The 18438-nt window shown below is 41.8% G+C and overlaps 1 protein-coding gene across 3 annotated transcripts in view; it reads left to right on the top strand.

Moving 5' to 3' along the window:
* Positions 1-18438, top strand: part of shroom3 (shroom family member 3) — a 91909-nt gene that overhangs the window by 66501 nt on the left and 6970 nt on the right. For all 3 annotated transcript variants that reach the window (XM_049560042.1, XM_049560043.1, XM_049560044.1), the window contains 11 exons: positions 96-323; positions 512-704; positions 1055-1367; positions 4940-5016; positions 8372-8463; positions 10054-10822; positions 10928-11183; positions 12398-12543; positions 15449-15548; positions 15644-15809; positions 17666-17787. In XM_049560042.1, coding sequence (XP_049415999.1) covers positions 96-323; positions 512-704; positions 1055-1367; positions 4940-5016; positions 8372-8463; positions 10054-10822; positions 10928-11183; positions 12398-12543; positions 15449-15548; positions 15644-15809; positions 17666-17787 — 2462 coding nt within the window. The remainder of the gene's footprint in view (positions 1-95; positions 324-511; positions 705-1054; positions 1368-4939; positions 5017-8371; positions 8464-10053; positions 10823-10927; positions 11184-12397; positions 12544-15448; positions 15549-15643; positions 15810-17665; positions 17788-18438) is intronic.

The following is an 18438-nucleotide window of genomic DNA, read 5'->3' as shown; positions in this document are numbered from 1 at the left end:
ATGCAGATATAAAAACATCTGTGAACCAAAACTAGTTGAGTCATATAGCAGGATTGGCTGACCACGGCTTTGACGCTGATCTCCCCCTCTTTCAGAGACCAGCGTGGCAGACCGGCGGAAGATGTTCGAGCTTGTGGCAAGTCGTGTTGGGGGCGGGGCTATGCAGAATGCCACATCAAGGCCTGAATTGCGGCAGCTTCAGCATGACGCTCTCGCAGAATACGTGGAGAGGAAGAGAGGCGTGCAAAGAGACAAGGGAGGACAGAGGAGTGGATCAAGGCCCCATAGTGCCTATCTACAGCCTGACAACAGCAACTATATAGGTGGGTGGAGGAAGGGAGGTAAAAGGATGAGTGAGGGGAGATGGTTTGATGGGTGGATGAAGGCTCAGTGACAGGTAAAGCAAATATTTAAGTGACTGACTGTGAGTGGAACAAGTAGATTAATCTCCATCTTCCTTGTTCTTCCTTTTTTTGTTCCTCCTCTTCTTTCCTCTCCTCCTGTCACTCAGACACCCTCAGCCTCTCCTCCACCTCCAGCATGCTCTCCCTGCAGGACTCTGCTGCAGATCGAAGCTTCTCCTCTGGAGAGAGGCGTCCCTGCCCCACTCTCCCTCCTGGAACTGACCTGTGGAGCCACCAGTCCAACCTCTTCTACCCAGGCAGGGTGACCACTCCGAGGGCTCCGGTGCACCCATCTATTAGGTAACCAAAACCAGATACCAGCTACATGTAACACTGATTTTTAGCCAGGATAACACAGTTTCTTTTGGGATGGTCAGTCCACCACTTTGGTCCAGACTGAAGCCATGAAATTTACATTCACCTAAACCTAATGACTTTGGTCACCAGCAGTTCAAAGTTTTTCACTTATCCAGTGATGTAACTGAACATTTGTGGTTTGGAGTGAAATGTCATGAGAACTTTAAGATGGATTGCCTTAAAATGTGGGACAGAATTTCATGTTCACCACAGGATGCAATGTAGAAATTTAGATTTTAACATGAAGTTGAATTATTACAGTTTAATAACACCTTTCTGGTTTCTTCTCCCAGTGCTCCTTCTGGCTCCCTTCCTGAGCCCCAGGCACAGATCCCCCAGGACGTGCCCCATGAAACAGGGCTCAGCAGACAGAGTCAGTCCTCCAGCAGAGACCGCGGCCTTGACCTCCAGCAACTGGCCGTAGAGCCTCAGCTCAAGCCGGGACTGTCCCAGCAGCTCAACGGGGCTCTGCAGAGGGCCGGGTCAGCTCGAGGCTCCGGAAAGTCAGCCTCTGCCGAGGATCTCCTGGAGAGATCCGAAGAGATTCCAATGACTCCTCAACACTACCGCTCCCGCTCCTCCCCCACAGTGGAGAGGCTGAACCAGGTAACACAGCACAAACACCAAATGCTAACTCATTTCTGCACCACTCTATTAGCTAGCTAGCTAGCCATCCCATCGTCTCTCCATCTCGCTCCCCACCGCTATGGACTGCTTCCCCCGTTTGAAAAGAAACGCAGCCTCTTCATTTATTTGAATGAGGGCAGTCTGGCGATGCAGCAGGATTGGCCAGTGGACTGCAACTGCACAGTATTCAAAAAGAAGCTGTGGTGACCAAACACATTTCCTGTTGGTTTACTTTGTAACCTGAAAGCCGTAGTTCTGCTGTTTGCCCTGTGGCTGTTGCGACAGAAGATAAAATAATTAGAATAATAACTTTCCCTCTTTGCTTCTTTCAACGGCCACTGTGGAAGAAAACATGTCGCCATTCATCTTATCAACTGTATATACATAGTTTCGCTGTCCACTTTGGTCCAAAATTAATTACACATCATCACCTCTGATGCATTGCCAATTAAACTTAATTCACCCCCTCTTGACATCACTATTTATTTGACAACAGTTTGTCATTAAGGGACGTTTAGCCCTGAGTCACACAGGAAATACCCAGAGGTTTCCTGTGAGGTGCCAGAGAGCCGGAGACGGTGGCTGGGCGCTGTCCGATGTGGATGATAGCAAAGATAACACACACACACACACACACACACACACACACGTATACATACATCATACACTCATCTACAGAGTTCTTACAGGAATGCAGTAAAAGGATGAATTTGTCTTTAATCTCCTGCAGTGATCAGAGCAGGCGGTGTCACGTAAACATCATTACACTTCTGTCAGACAAACAGTCCTCTTACTGGTCTTTAAACAATAGATTTCACTGCAGGGTCCTACAGTCCGGCTGTTACACTGTTGATGTTTTTAAGTTAAGCAGCTGACAAAGAATTTGCCTTTGAACGCGCCAGCAAGGACACGTTCCTGCATTGAAAGAGCTGTATGGCACGTGAGAGATGTAGTACTGTGTCGTCTGTGGTGGAGTGGGACAGTGTGAAATGGAGTGATTTTCTTTTTAATGTAAATGCAGATCGGTGTTCGATCACACAAAAAGTTAATGGTGGAGAGCTGAAGCTGTTCGCAGCTCTAACTTGAAGTAGACTTCAGGCCTGTGTTGTGTGTTTTCATTGCGTGACAAGGTCTGTCGTCATACATGTGATTGCTGATGCCCTAGTTTGTACTTATTTTTCAAAACAGGTCAGAGACACAGAAACAGACAGTCTCAGTGTTTATAGTCAGTCAAGTCAAGTTCATTATATTTCATTTATTTATTTAAACGTTGCCTGCTGGCTGTAGCTGAATAGTTAACACACAGACAGACACAGAGAGTGGTATCAAGCTCAGTTATTATTACAGCATGAAATAATTAGCAGTACAGGACCTTAGTGTCTTATTGTGCTGTAATTTATACCAAATTATACTCTTTGTCCTCAGCAGTTATTAAGAAATGATTGCACCCATAAATAAAGTATTACTTTCATAGACTGTTTAAAATGTTGGAATGTGGCCACTGTGACACCACTCACTGGTTCTGGTGGGCTCCCATAATGAAGCCTCGAGTTTTGTTTTTTGTCCATCGCCATCCTGGTCTTTTTGAGCCAGAAGTGATCATATTTGGACGACAGGGCGGAGCTAACCCTAATGCTAGCTGTTGGTTAGCACAGTGCATTAAGTCATAGTCCGATACTAAAAACCTGACTTTTAAAATACATGTAAGCATGTTAGTGCAACTGAAATCATAATTGAAATTAAAATTGAATTGAAAGTGAAATCGAATTTCTTAAAGTCGGACTAACGCACCCAGAAAATGCGATTGAGAGTCGAATTACTCCTGCAAGTATACAGTCAATCACACCCAAACTGGCCGAGACGCTCTGAGCATGCTCCACAGTTTCCGCCCGAGCTTTGACCCGGAAGTCCAATAGCATTAAATTTGTAACAGAAGACAAAGCCGGTAACAACATGGAGAAATCTACATCCAGAGTTGTGCATTTCTGGACGGACGAGGAGACTCAGTTCATGTTGTGTCAGCTGAAAGAGTTAAATATTTTGAAATTCATGGATGGGAGGAAAGCACGCAATGGTGACCCGACAACGGCTGATTGTTTGGTCTGTGACGTAATAGGTCAACCAAAGTAAGGTCCAATACTAACAAGCTGAAAGTGGGCATATCTCCACCTATCGTAGTGGAGTCACACATACTTGGGTCAATAAATGGATTCCCCTCCTGTGCTTGTATACTGGGACAAGGACAGTAGTCCAGTTAAATGGTCTAGTTGAACTGTAACCATAATGATCCCTCTGCTGGTTCACCTACGGATACCTTTGTACGACTTTTACTGCCTTAGATAGTCAAGTTTGATCATCTTCTTGGCGACTTAGCTATAACCGTAGCTCGACTAAACTGTGCATGGAAACGTACTGAGTGATAATGTTAATGCTAATTTTTTTGCTAGTGAAACACAGGCTTAAAACCCATTGAAACAAATTAACATACTGGGAAAAAAATCTGACTCCTTAGAGCGTTTTTGTACAACCAAACGCCGAACAAGTCTTTTTTTAGGCGACCAAAGCGTTACAATTAACTCTCACGGACTGAAAACAAATTGAAATAGCAACAGCTGTGGCTACGCCTATGCTCTCTGAATCTAGGGTTACACCATGGTTACGTTGCGTTGCGTTGCGTTACGTTACGTTACGTTATTGTCCCTGTAGGGAAATTTGTCCTTGACTGAGGAGCTGCACAAAAGCATTCCTGCCTTACAATAGTCCAGAAGGAATGAAAAAAGGAATGAAAAATACTACACGTAACAGTGTTGCACATCAGCCATTCATGTTTTATTATTTAAAATCTTAACTGAGGTTGGCACAACGTTGTCACCGTGATAGCGACAGACGGCATTTCTCAAAGTGGCTACGACCTTTATTATCCGTAACCTTAAGCCTTACATTTAAACTGGTGAATTATATAAATTAGCTAAAGAGACCAAAACCGTTTTTTGTACCAGGCTTTAAACATGTTTATTTCTGCTGTAAAGTTCGACATTTTAACATGGGGTCTATGGGGATTGACTCATTCTTGGAGCCAGCCTCAAGTGGCCATTAGAGGAACTGCAGTTAGCTTAATTTTTCAGTCCCTAGAGGTTGCCGCTGGATTACTATATACTTATACAATCTTATCTTAAAGGAGAGTTAGGTAGGATTAAAAAAAGATGATCACATTGTTATCTTTATATCAATGCTGTTACAGATACTGAAGTATTCAAATGTTCGTGATAAAAAGGCAAAACCATGTTTTTCATGTTGAGTCAAATGGTTGTGTTGTGGTGTAGTAGACAAAGATTCTACGTTTAAAAAGCTTACTGTGAATTCTCAGTACTCTGGAAAAGACTCATGTCAGACTGAACTTGTAGGATTGTGTCACAACATAATGAAATAACAGAAGGTGGGGGATTCATTATGATACCATATGATACAATACGATATGAAAAACTATATGAAATCGAAATAAAGAGAGAGAATATTCTTCCTAAAAGACTAAACTTGTGTGTGTGTTTCAGGACTTCCCTTCAGGCAACGTCAGCATGTTTGACGTCTTCATCTCTGAACCTGGACGCCACTCTCTGGCCGAGGACAGGTATGTCACATCTCCATTCAGACCACTGTTTGACCAGACAGCTGATCCCAGACCAGGTTTTTCCTTGTGGGTTCTCACAGTCATTCATCTGTGCCTCCCTGTCGTCTCATTTATCATGTTTCTCCATCAGTTTAACTAAAAATTTATGAAAGACGGGCAAACAACCTCTTGATCTTTTCTCACAGATGTTTCTGTCTGATGATTCTTTCATGTCGTTCTGTTTACAAAATGAGACGCAGCTTGAACTAGATTCAGCAAAATGTCGGGATCCTGTTTGTTTCCTGCTGACGAACTGAGGGATCATGAGAATTCACATCATTTCTGTGCCGATATTTTAGCTCTCTTCCATAATAGGCTGTTAGCTGTCAGCCAGCATGCTTGCGCTTTAGGCTCTTTGCTATTTTAAAACCAACTGTGGCCTTATGAGTCCATGTGCCCAGCTGCTGGCACCACACAGAGAGAAAGGAAGTAAGGAATGAGAGGGAAGGAAGGGGATCAGGGGAGGTGAAACATAGAGGGAGAGAAGAAAGATGGAATTATAGGAAGGATAGATGAAGGTAGGAAGATGGAGGGAAAGGAGGTGAAAAGAGGAAGTGTAGAGAGAATATGGGAGGAAAAGAGGAAAGGTAATGCAGAAATGAGATGAGGGATAGAGAGAGTCAGGGGGAATAAAGCTTTTTATACTCATGCAGGCTCCTGTAGATGGTGCATGGGATTGTTGTTTGTTGCAATATACTCAGAAACGCCAGAGAACATACAAAGAAAATATTCTGTGGATAAAGAAGAGGTCAACAAGTGCTACTGGAAGAAAGATAATGGAAAAGTATGCTGCTCGGCAACAGTTGTAAAGATTAAAGATCTGCCAAACATTATTGCCAACTTCCAAGTCAAAATTATTTTATACCCCTTTGTTGCATGAGGCCAGTTTTTAGCTTTGGTAGCGTTCTACACCGTGCAGCAAGCCCAGTGTTCTGCTGTGGGAAAAAAATACCACATTATATATTTTTTTACATTAAAGCATTTATTACAAGGTGAGGGCTGTTGTGTTTCCTCGCACCGCTTCTCCTTCTCACCACCTGTTTTGCAACAACCAATCACACTCCAACACATGCACACACTCTGACAGGAGGAGAGAGAACATCTTAAAGGTCACTGCAGATCAACACAAGGACAATACCAAAACAATTTCAAGAGTTTGTTGTCGTCTCTGCATCTTCAGCACAGCACGTTCAGCAGATTGGGCTACACCCTTTGGTGCGTCATCATGTGAGTGCGCATGGCGGTCCATGATGATGCAGCGTGCTGATAGTGATCAACACTCCTCGTTGCAAGTTACACACATCTCTCCCTCTGCGGGGGAGGCAGGCGCAAACACTGCCGACCAAATCACCTTGCAGCCCCTCTCTTTCACTTTACACCCTTTCCCACTACACAAAAAAAACCTCACAAACATTTGGCTTTTGTTTTTAGCGGAAGATTTTGCAATCAGTATTCACACCCAGGACAAATGACTCTGCAGTAGTCACCGGTATTTATCGGCTCCAGCTCAGATTGTTAGCGATGGGAACATGACGTCTGTGTGGATGCACTAATTTTAGCCCCTTTACCGGCAAGATGCAATGACGGGCCACCACAAAGAACCGTCCGTCTACATCCAAGCAGCGCTGGAACATTGTTCCAAATTAGTCTGCACGGTGTTTGAAAGAGAGAGAGAATAAGTAGGAGATATAAAAAAGATATAACCATTGTAACACTTTCACTGTTCTCCACCGTTTACTATCCTGTTTTCTAGGCAGTCCATAATGTTGAGCATGAGTCGTGTATACAGCTCTACTCTTCTGGCAATGGGAAAGGGATCTCTTGTCTATTTCTAGTGGGCGTTCCCATGTTTTAAAAACCTGCAGATGCGCTATTTTGGGGGGGAAAGGGGTGTTTCTCTCGTTTTTTGTGCCTCTCTCACATGCTGTCTGTCTGTTCTCCACTATATTGCAACTCAATACAACTCCTGCAGTTTATGCACGAGAACTGCCAGTTTCATAACAAAATTTAAAAAAAAACAAAACCCACTGGTAAAGTGTGGAGAACCCGACCCCATACAATCTCAGGGGAATATTGAGAAAATACAACCTGGCCCGGCCCGCACCCGGTGAGCAGATCAGGCCCAATCGCACTTGGGGAATAAAGTCAGAGTTCTACAGTGGGTGTCTTTTCTTTCCAGTCATTTCAGGCCATTTGACTGTCCCTGTGGCCCCTCAGTGAAGAGTCATAGAGATGTTAGACAGGTGAACCTGCTCAGCTAGACTCCCCTCATGGCGCCCATGATGAACTAAAAAGCCCAGCCTCAGCAGTGGGCGCCTAGTTACAAAAATTCAGGGGTGCACGACCAAGTGCTGTGACAACTTCCAGTGCCTTGTAAGTAAGGAAAAAGAGGGGATGAAGGGAAGGAGGTAAAAAGAGATGTACGGAATACAAGGCAGCTTTACAAGTGACTTTCTCGAAGCTCCGCAAGGAAGGAGGGAGTACCTCTTGGTATGAAAGGAAAAGGATGGAGAAGAGGGTAAGGTAAGAAAGGAGACAAAGGAGTCAAGGGTTCAGATGATAGGAAAGAAACAAGAGAAGAAGGAGCTAAGAGGAGTGAAAGAATTCAATGGGAGGAGGAGAGAAAGGGAGGGGTGAGGAAGAGGAGTTAAAGAAGGGAGGAACTGAGGAATTTCAGGAAGCAGAGAAAACTCCCCTGGCACGGGGACAGAAAAATAAACAAAATACCAACTCCGGTCCACAGGGACTTGTTCACTTAAAACTCTTAAATATGTTTGCTCTTAAAATGTAAAGGTCAGGGGTCACTTCAGGAATCCTGTGTGTGTTTACACAGATCTGTCTTGCGTCTGAATATAACCAGGGACATGAACGCACCATCACTGAGTGCTGACCTTTAGCAATCAGCCCATGAGATCAGACATGAATGATCGCTGTGAGGAAACTGGACTGTAGAAACAACATGACAAATCTAATACAGAGCATATAAAGCCCATAATAAACTGTTTGTACTACAAATTATATATACTTTATATGTCTAATTTTCCAAATCATCAGTTTTTAGAATTTTTTTCCATCCATCCAGGCAGTGTAAAGTCGTGTTGACATCCTCTAGAGGCTGCAGTGTTCATCACAGCCACAATATGAAAGTGTTGAACAGACCAAACAACATACTGATGGTTTAGCTGTTGTAAGAGGTGAAACAAACAGATCCAAACACCAAGTAGTTAAACTGAACACTTTAACTATCTGTTGACTTGTTCCTCCCTTTCTTTATTTTTTTCCTTATCTGTCTGTCTGTCTGTCTGTCTATCTTCAGACCTGCAGAAGTCCAGCTACCAGGCGGCCTCATCTCAACTCAACACTCCCGAAACAGTCTTAACACCATCCAGCCTGCAGGACCTTGGCAAGGTAAGCAAAATTTAAAAAAAAAAAAAAGACTTCACTACACCCACATAGTTAGCAAACTTTTGGCCTCCTCTCAACTCCTTGAAAGATGTGCAGACTAGTTCACTTCAACCAAAGAATCCTCTGTCCTTATCTGGCTTTTTCATTTGATTGATCATAAGCTGAGGATGAAGGAAGCAGCCAGTTAAGGCAAAAATTAGAGATAAACAAATGCACACTTACACTTGCTTTCAGGAATTTCCTGCTAAAAGAAAAGCTAAAATCGATGTGGACCATTAAGGTTAAAAGTAAAAGCCTTTGTTTTCTGCCTATTCTGTCTGTCTTCATACTTGAATTGGATACTCTTTGTTGTAGTACATAGTTCTAGTCTTCATACCTGGATCTCACTCTACCTTTGTCTTCATACCTAGTTCTGGCTCTTCCTTTGTTGCCATACCCTAGTTCTGGCTCTGCCTTTGTCTTTATACGTAGTTCTGGCTCTGCCTTTGTCTTTATACGTAGTTCTGGCTCTACCTTTGTCTTCATACATAGTTCTGGCTCTACCTTTGTTGCCATACCCTAGTTCTGGCTCTGCCTTTGTCTTTATACGTAGTTCTGGCTCTGCCTTTGTCTTTATACGTAGTTCTGGCTCTATCTTTGTCTTCATATGTAGTTCTGGCTCTACCTTTGTCTTCATACCTAGTTCTGGCTCTGCCTTTGTCTTCATACCTAGTTCTGGCTCTACCTTTGTTGCCATACCCTAGTTCTGGCTCTGCCTTTGTCTTTATACGTAGTTCTGGCTCTATCTTTGTCTTCATATGTAGTTCTGGCTCTACCTTTGTCTTCATACCTAGTTCTGGCTCTACCTTTGTCTTCATACGTAGCTCTGGCTCTGCCTTTGTCTTTATACGTAGTTCTGGCTCTACCTTTGTCTTCATATGTAGTTCTGGCTCTACCTTTGTCTTCATACCTAGTTCTGGCTCTACCTTTGTCTTCATACCTAGTTCTGGCTCTACCTTTGTTGCCATACCCTAGTTCTGGCTCTGCCTTTGTCGCCATACCCTAGTTCTGGCTCTGCCTTTGTCTTTATACGTAGTTCTGGCTCTGCCTTTGTCTTCATATGTAGATCTGGCTCTACCTTTGTCTTCATACGTAGTTCTGGCTCTACCTTTGTCTTCATACCTAGTTCTGGCTCTACTTTTGTTGTAGTACCCAGTTGTGTCTCTGCATTTCTTGCCTTACCCGAGTTCTGGCTCCCCCTTTGTCTTCATACCTAGTTCTGACTTTCCTTTTGTCGTCATACCTGGTTCTGGCTGTACCATTCTCACCTTACCCTGTTTCTGGCTCTACCTTTGTCTTCATATGTAGTTCTGGCTTTACCTTTGTTGTAGTGCCTAGTCCTGGCTCTACCTTTGTGAATAAAAACTAAGATATAATCTAAAGCTTTGAAAAAGTAAACAAGCAAAAAGGTAAAAAAGAAATGATAAATAAATAAATAAAAGAATGATAATGTGTGCTTCCAAACCTTTCTCTAGCACTGACAAAGTGCAGTGGAAATAGGTCTGGCTACACAGGACTACTCCTCTCTGACCCTTCCTTGTGTTCTGATCCTAGACCAAGGCTCCTCCCACACTCCAGTCACTCGTAGGGAGCAAAAGAGGAACAGCGAGCGGCAGCGAACCTACAGCACCTCCACCTTGGCAGCCTCCGTTGGCCTGCCCTGCCCCCTTTCCCCCCCTGGGACTCAGGGTGCTAGCAACGCTGAGTGGCAGGCAAGCGAGAGGCTGAGCAAGGCCAACCTGGATGCCATCACCTTCCCAGGCATCCCACAACCACCCACAAATGATAGTAATGGCAGTAACACTGCTGACAACAATGAAACCCTGGTGATGGAAAGACAGACAAGACACAGCTTGAGTGATGCCAGCATACTAGAAGACACTGCAAAGGACACGTATAGAGAGAGAGCCTTCAGTTTAGAGATGAGAAGAGGGTATTCTGCAGAAGTCGCTAAACGAGTTTCACCAGTGATGCAGACACCCTTGCCCCATTTCCAGCTTGCATCCCCACCAGACAGGAAGGACAGCAGGAGCATGGCATCATCTCCTCTGCCTTCCTCCCATCCGTCCAGTCCCCAGCCCCTGTCCTCATTGCGAATATCTGAGTCCAGCTTCTTCAGCTTCACTGACCACCAGCAACCACTAGAATCCTCCACAGGCCTATCGCAGGACGACTTTGACGAGGTCTTCCTCCAAAATCCTGCTCCTCCGTCACCTCCTCCGCCAATCAAAGAGACAAGCATCTTGGAGGACTTCCCTCCTCCACCTCCTCCACCTCCTCCCCATGAGTTGCAGCAGGAAGCTGGACACCAGAATGTGGGAAGGTTTGTTGTACAATATTTTCATATTTACACTGGAATTTAAATATTCTTAGCATGGACCTTTTTTTAAAAAAAAATCTCTGTTTTCTTCTCTGTCTTCAATCCTAGTACGGAGTTCTTAAACAACTCCATCATTCCAACCAGGAAGTTATCCCTCCAGTCCCCTCCAAAGTCCCCTACTTCCTCCGTCGTTCCTTCGTCTGTGCCCATCCCAACTCCTTCCCTAAAGCCACAGCCCTCCACCATCACCTCTATTACCACATCCACCACAGCCGAGGACAGCCTAGGTCTTGAGTACCAGCCAATACCTAAGAGGGAAAAGACATCAGAGGAGCTGCGAGTGGAGGTGCTGGCCCGGCAGCTGGTGGGTATCCGGATTCAGCAGTTTATCTCTGATTCTACCTTTGTTGAGATCATTTTGACATTACTTTTGTTTTCATACCTAAGTCTGAATCTACCTTTGTAGTCATATAGTTTCAACTCTTCCTTTGTTGTCATTCCTAGTTCTGACATGATCAGTGTACCTAGTTCTCACTCTTCCTTTGCCAACACACTTACTTCTGACACTCTCTGTCATACTTAGTTCTTACTCTCCTTTTGTCTTCATACCTAGTTCAGTCTCTTTGTTTATGGTACTCATGCCTAGTTCGGACTTCATCTCTGACAAATACCACATTCTCACTCTACCTTTATTGCTGTCCCAACTTCTGACTCTACCTTTGTCATAATACCTAGTACCTTTCTCGCTGTACCTACTTCTGACGCTACCTTTGTTGCAGTACTCAGTTCTGACTCTGCCTTTCTCATCGTATCTAGCTTCGACTCTACCTTTGTCTTGGTAGCTAGTTCTGATTCTACCTTTCTCGCTGTACCTGGTTCTTACTCTACCTTTGCCATAGTACCTAGTTCTGACTCTACCTTTGTTGTAATGCTTAGTTTTGACTCTACCTTTTTCACAGTAGCTATGTCTAACTTTATCGTTGTCGTAGTACCTGGTTCGGACTTTACCTTTGTTTTTGTACTTAGGCCTTACTCTACCTTTTTTGTTGTACTTAGTTTTGACTCTATCTTTGTCGTAGTACCTGGTTCTGACTCTACCTTTGTAGTAGTACCTAGATGTGACTCTGCCTTTCTTGCAATACCTAGTTCTGACTCAACCTTTCCCTTTGTCATACTCAATCCTTCCTTTCTCGCTGTACCTAATTCTGACTCTACCGTTCTCGCCCTGCTTAGTTTTGACTGCATTCCTTTCTTGCTGCACCTGGTTCTTACTCTGGCTTTCTCTCTAGTTCTGACTCTATCTTTTTAGCCGGACCTAGTTCTGACTTTGCCTTTGTCATAGTATCTAGTTCAGACTACCTTTGACAAATACGAACTTCTGACTCTCCCTTTGTCTTAATGTCTAGTTCAGCTCCATGTTTGTTGTAAGGTCTGACTCTACCTATGTTGTAGTAACTAGTACTGACTCTACATTTAACATAGTACCTAGCTCTGGTTCTACTTTTCTCGCAATACCTAGTTCTGTTTCTGTCTTTATTGTCTTGCGTACTTTGATTCCTCCTTTTTCATTGTTTCCAGATGTCACAGGACAGCTCTCTGGCACCTCTCCTGGACACGTGGGGGGGTAAATCCACTGTGGACCTAATGGAGGAGATATTTCCAAACAGCAAATTGGTTGATAAATCACCATGGCAGCGCAGGGGCAGCAGCAGATTGGATGACAGGTAATTCTTTCATGTGTTTTGCCTTTGAATATTCTTAAACATTTTAGTGTATTTTAAATATACAAAGACACTGAATTTTAATATTTAGCATAGTGACACTCCTCCTTTTTCGGTAAATATTTTTAATTTATATGCCTGCAAACATAAACATTAAAGAGACACGTCAATTAGCCTTTTTAGTGAAACACTGTTCACGCTCTTGGTTTGACCATGTTGATTTATTTGGGATGTATATATTTAGGGGAATTTCCCTACTTAACTCAAAATGGTACAACTCTGATTACTGATTACTTCTACTATCACTCTGTCCACCTAGTTACACATTGAATTTCCTTTCAAGTGCTTTATGTAACACAAGGTGAAAGACCTTCATGTTGAGTGTGTTTATTTAGCCATGGAACCAAACTTGCAGAAATTGACTTCATGTAACTGAAGGATAAGATGAACACTGGGGTAAAAGGACTTCCTGTAAACCATCGTTTGTCATTCTTGCTGTGTTTGCTGACAGCCTCCTTTTCCTATCTGCTGCTGACACATCACAAACCTCTGTTGTCTCTGCATGTTGTGGCCTTTAAAGTCAGTGATATATTGAATGTGTTCTGTGTTGTTGAACATGGTGTTCAAGGGAGGAATGTGTCCTCGTTGAAACAAAGGTAAACAACCATCCATCTAGAGACAGCATCTCTCTGTTATACATGCTCGGTCACATCGGTTGCAGGAAGGCGTGTTTTTGTTTTGACCGCTGACCCCATTGAAACATATTTTGCAGCTACAGTGTTTATAATGTTGTCTCCATGTGCGAGTTGGATGTAGTTTTTCCTAAGTTGGAACAAATGTTTTCTTTTGTTCTGTTGCTGTTTCTGAAAATGAGAGTCTGCAGTCAAGCAAATATATTTTGGGTTCTGAAAATTAAACAGTTATGGAATCGCATTTCTGCTAGTGTGATGAAAAAAGGTTCCTTGTAAGTCATAATGAGAAAGTATTATAACATATATATAATAATAATGAGATTTTTTTTCAAAATAAGGCGTTAGTATCTCAAAATAATGACTTATCCCAAAGTAATGACTTAATGACTTGAGTTAATGTCTTAAACAAGTACTTTCTTTTCTCGAAGTGACAACCTATCTCAAAATAATGACTCAGTACATCAAAATAATGAGAAATTTTCTCAAAACAAGATCTTAGCATCTGAAAATAATGAGTTATTAGTAGTCAAACAATGACTTGCTTATCTCGAAATGACAACTTATCTAAAAAACTTTACAAGCTCTCTCAAAATAATTGAGTTTGTTTCCAAAAATAAATTAAAAAAACTCAAAATAATAGGAAACTTTCTTGAATAATGACAAATTTTGACAAAATAATTATTTCATGATCACTTACAGGATCTTTTTTCTTTCATCTCATTCGTGTAACTGGGCTTCCATAAGACATGGGGATGGTGGAGCAAAATCCATTTATTTTCATACCTTTATTTCCAACTCATGGCAGCAGGTGCATCAGGGTCAACCCTGGATGTAGCTGTGGATTGTTAGCTTTCATTTAGCTAGCAAGAAGAACTCCCCATTTGTAATCCTGCCTAAAAAACTCTAATTGGTAGATTACTTGGTCAGTGAACGCAACACCAGATGTATTTGACTTGCTGGAGGTCTGGGAACAGGCCAGAGTGGTGATGTAACATGAAGGTAAAAATATGATGACTGAGTGTTGAAGTTAGACGGCGTTGGCGTTGTCAGCCAGGACAGGAGAGACCAGACAAACCTGATCAACGTTTCTCAACAGCAGAGTGTGGAGAGAGTCCAACCAGAGATTGTTTCTGTAAACTTCACCACACAGATGGATCATAGAAGAACTGTGGATAAAAAGAAAACATCACTTAGCTGTAAACTGTTAAAGGTTTTTAATGTCTACATGACTACAAGGCCGATGTCAGAGGACAGACTTGTTGTTACTGCCCTTCCTGCCACAGCAGATGGATGTTTTGTCTTCCTCTCACAGTTGGATCGCTTCCTGTAGTCTAAACAGCTGAACAACGCTGACACCTAGTGGACAGAGAGAGGCTGACTGTTTTTACTGATACTCATAGTTTTTTTTATTGACTGAATATTAAAAACATAAAGTCAAACTCTTAACAATACTAAACAGTAAAATACAGTTACACAATTTTCACAGTAGTTTCTGTCTATCTTTTCCTTTTCTGTTCACTTTTATTTTGTCAGTTTTAATGGTCTTTAAACCTGCATTACTTTCTTTGGCTACTGCTTCTGATCTTGTTCTTTGTTTTTATATGCTTCACTGATTTTCTTCAGGCTGTCTCCAGGTCCTTAAAAAGTCCTAAAGTGTCTTCAGTTTTATAAATATATGCTCTTAAAAGTCATTAAATTGTTTTAATTATGAGCTCCTTATTGCCACAAATATTTTACCTTCTTTCATTTATTTATCTTTTTATTTCTTTTTGTCAAAATGAGTCAAGGTCTTCTGCACAAAAGTTAAAATTTCTGATGTCATAAATCTTTAAGCCTACCTCTGAACCTTAAACAGTCTTTGTACTTTACCCTTGGAAAAATGTAGCTCAACCTAACTCACTTCCATTACCATATTCCTACGTAAAACTACCTCTACACAGGACCACATATATACTACTTACCTTTATATTTACCTGCAATGCTTGAATAAGGAAAAAAAAGTCCAAATTTTTGTCTTAAATTTGGTTAAAATTTGAGGTCTTAAAAAGCATTAAATTCAGGTGTCTGATACCTCTGGACGCCCTGTTTTAGAAAGTCTCCACCAACAGCAGCAGTGTGACAGTCCTCAATAATCTTGAGGAAATAGCATCTGAAAATAAATAAATAATTAAATAAATTTGGAATTTAGGTTTTTAATAATGTTGTTCACTTCCCAGGATCCAAGATGGCGTCTGTGATCCTGCTCAGAGCACGACAACAGATCAGCAGAAGGAGACCGATCTGGATGAGGAAGAGAAAGACCTCAACACCAGGAAGGTGAAACACAGATTTCTTATAAAAGTCTATATTCATATTGTTATCATTGGACTAATAACAGCAGTGTATCCTTGTGTTTCTCACCCTGTTTCCAGGTGGAGCTGTGTGAGGCTCTGAGGCGCAGCGTGGCGGCCCTGCGGCAGGAGAAGGAGGCGCTGTGTGAGGAGCAGAAATGTCACCAGGCGCTCGGGGCGAGCATCGAAACACTGGTGCAGGAACGCCTCAAAACCAACGAGAGGGACAAGTACAGCATGTTCATCGGTACGACACCTGTCACTTTATTAGTGCATTTATTTCACACCAGACCACAGCAACCAGACAGAACAAACTACAGACACCAACATACCAATACAGCGACAGCACAGTTAGAAAACAGCAACGCCTGGCCTGAAAAGGGGATGGACGAAGCATAGCTTTTAAATTTCCATCCCCCATTTATATACATACATAAAGACACATAAAGACACCATCAAGACATACATAACAACAAATAAATACATAAAAAAAAACCAAGCAAGCAAGCAAACAAACAAACAAACAAAAACATTGCGAACTCCTTCAACAGTCCTACATTTGTCCTATATTTATTTATTTATTTATTTTATTTTATTTAACCACCCCCATCTTCCCTACTGTACAAATCAAACATCTGTTGTTTAAACTTTCTTTTAAACTCACTTAGGCTTTTACTATTTTTAATGCTTTCGGCCAAACTATTCCACATAATTACTCCACAAACTGAGACACTCATAGATTTAAGGGTTGTTCTTGTGAGCTGGTGTGCCAGTTTACGTTTACCCCGAAGGTCATATCTCTTGGCACTTTCCCTTTCACAGAAAAGTCCTTGGATGATAACAGGTAGTTGATTATGTTTCGCCCAATAGGCAATTTGCACAGTTTTTAATTTAATCAAATCTAGAAATTTCAATGCAGCTGCCCTCAAGAACAAGTCATTAGTCAATCAATGGATGCAAATTGGTGTTGTATGTGTTGCCCCAGACCTCCACACAGTAATTCAAATAAGGAAAAACAAAAGCATAATATAGTGCAAATAAAGACCGATAATTTAGTATATGCTTGACTCTTTGCATGACACCAACACTCCTTGCAACTTTGGAACAAACATTTTTTATCTGAGGTTTCCAGCACATTTTTTCATGGATTATCACTCCAAGGAATGTAGTTTCTTCTGCTTTTTCAATTATTACATTGTCAATTTTAATTTGAACCGGGACATCAGTTTTGTGTTTACCAAATAGCATAATCTTTGTTTTATCCAAATTTAGAAATAGATTGTTCAGGGTGAACCAGTTTTTCAACTTGTTAATTTCATATGTGGTCGTTTCCAGGAGTTGCTGTAAATTTTCGCCGGAGCAAATAATGTTGGTGTCATCAGCAAAGAGTACAAATTTCATCACATTTGATATCAAACAAATATCATTAATATCCAATATAAATAAGATGGGGCCTAATACCGACCCTTGAGGTACACCACAAATTATATCCCTACAGGTTGAAACATGATTATCTATTTGTACAAATTGCTGTCTCTCATTCAGATAGCTTCTCAGCCATCCTAGAGCAATACCCCTAATACCATATCGCTCTAGCTTGCTTAACAAAATTTTATGATCTATGGTATCAAATGCCTTTTTAAGATCAATGAAAATAGCGACTACAAATTTCCTTTTGTCAATACAATTTGTTATTTCTTCAACCAAGTCTATTAACGCCAGAGCAGTTGATCTTTTTTTCCTAAATCCATATTGGCAGTCTGAAAATAAGTTATATTTCTCGACAAATACGTTCAACCTATTAACAAAAAGCTTTTCTATAATTTTTGAAAACTGTGAGAGGAGTGAAATGGGCCTGTAATTTGTAAAAAGATGTTTGTCACCTGTTTTGAATAATGGGATTACCTTAGCTGTTTTCATTTTACTTGGAAAAATTCTTGTCTGGAAGGACAGATTACAAATATATGTATATATGTATATATATATATATTTTAGAAATAAAAGCAGCACAATAAGGATTATCTTATTAATATTCAGTCACTACAGTTTCATTGGGGTTTGGTGATGTCAGAAACTGAGATGTGGACCTGGTTGTGTTTGCAGGAGATCTGGAGAAGATCGTGAACCTGCTGCTGTCTCTGTGCAGCCGGCTGGCGAGGATCGACAGGTCGCTGCTCGCTCTGGAGAGAGAGGACATGACGCAGGAGGACAAAGCGGACGAGAGGGTGAGACAGGACGGGATCTACCTGTCTTACACTCTGTTTACCTGTTATCATGTCAGACTGTTTACCTGCCCATCCATCTGTAGCTGAGCCTGCACAGGACTCATATTATCAAGGTTCAAAGGGACAAATCAAAAATGCATATTTGTCCTCTTACCTGTAGTGCTGTTTATCAGTCTAGATAGTTTGGTGTGAGTTGTTGAGTGTTGGAGATATCAGCTGTAGAGATGTTTACCCTCTTTCTAATATAATGGCCAGATGACTCTCAGCTTGTGGTGCTCACAGCGCCAAAAAATACATTTGAAAACATCAGTGTCTCTTTCCAGAAATCATGACCTGGTTACTCAAGATAATCCACAGACCTTGTTGTGAGCAGTTTCATGTAGGAACTATTTTCTCTCTGCCGAGAGATGTAAACATTAATGTCGTCCTCCTCGGCTGAGCTGTAGCGCTAGCTAGCTCAGTGGCGCTAGATGTGCTTTTCCAACTCTGACCTGTCAAAATGTCCACTGTGAAAATGTCTAGTTTGTGCCAGTCCATCATGTCAGTGGACCAAGGTGACTGCCAAGAACTCTAGAACCACACTGCTAAAAGTTTCAGTTGTAGTCCATTTAGATATTGACATGAGGGTCACAGACTAGAATCAAAGCTATG

Source organism: Epinephelus fuscoguttatus, linkage group LG18 (assembly GCF_011397635.1).
Source record: "Epinephelus fuscoguttatus linkage group LG18, E.fuscoguttatus.final_Chr_v1".
Taxonomy (NCBI): domain Eukaryota; kingdom Metazoa; phylum Chordata; class Actinopteri; order Perciformes; family Serranidae; genus Epinephelus; species Epinephelus fuscoguttatus.
The sequence above is the reverse complement of the archived record's forward strand: the minus strand, read 5'-3'. Positions and strand labels throughout refer to the sequence as shown.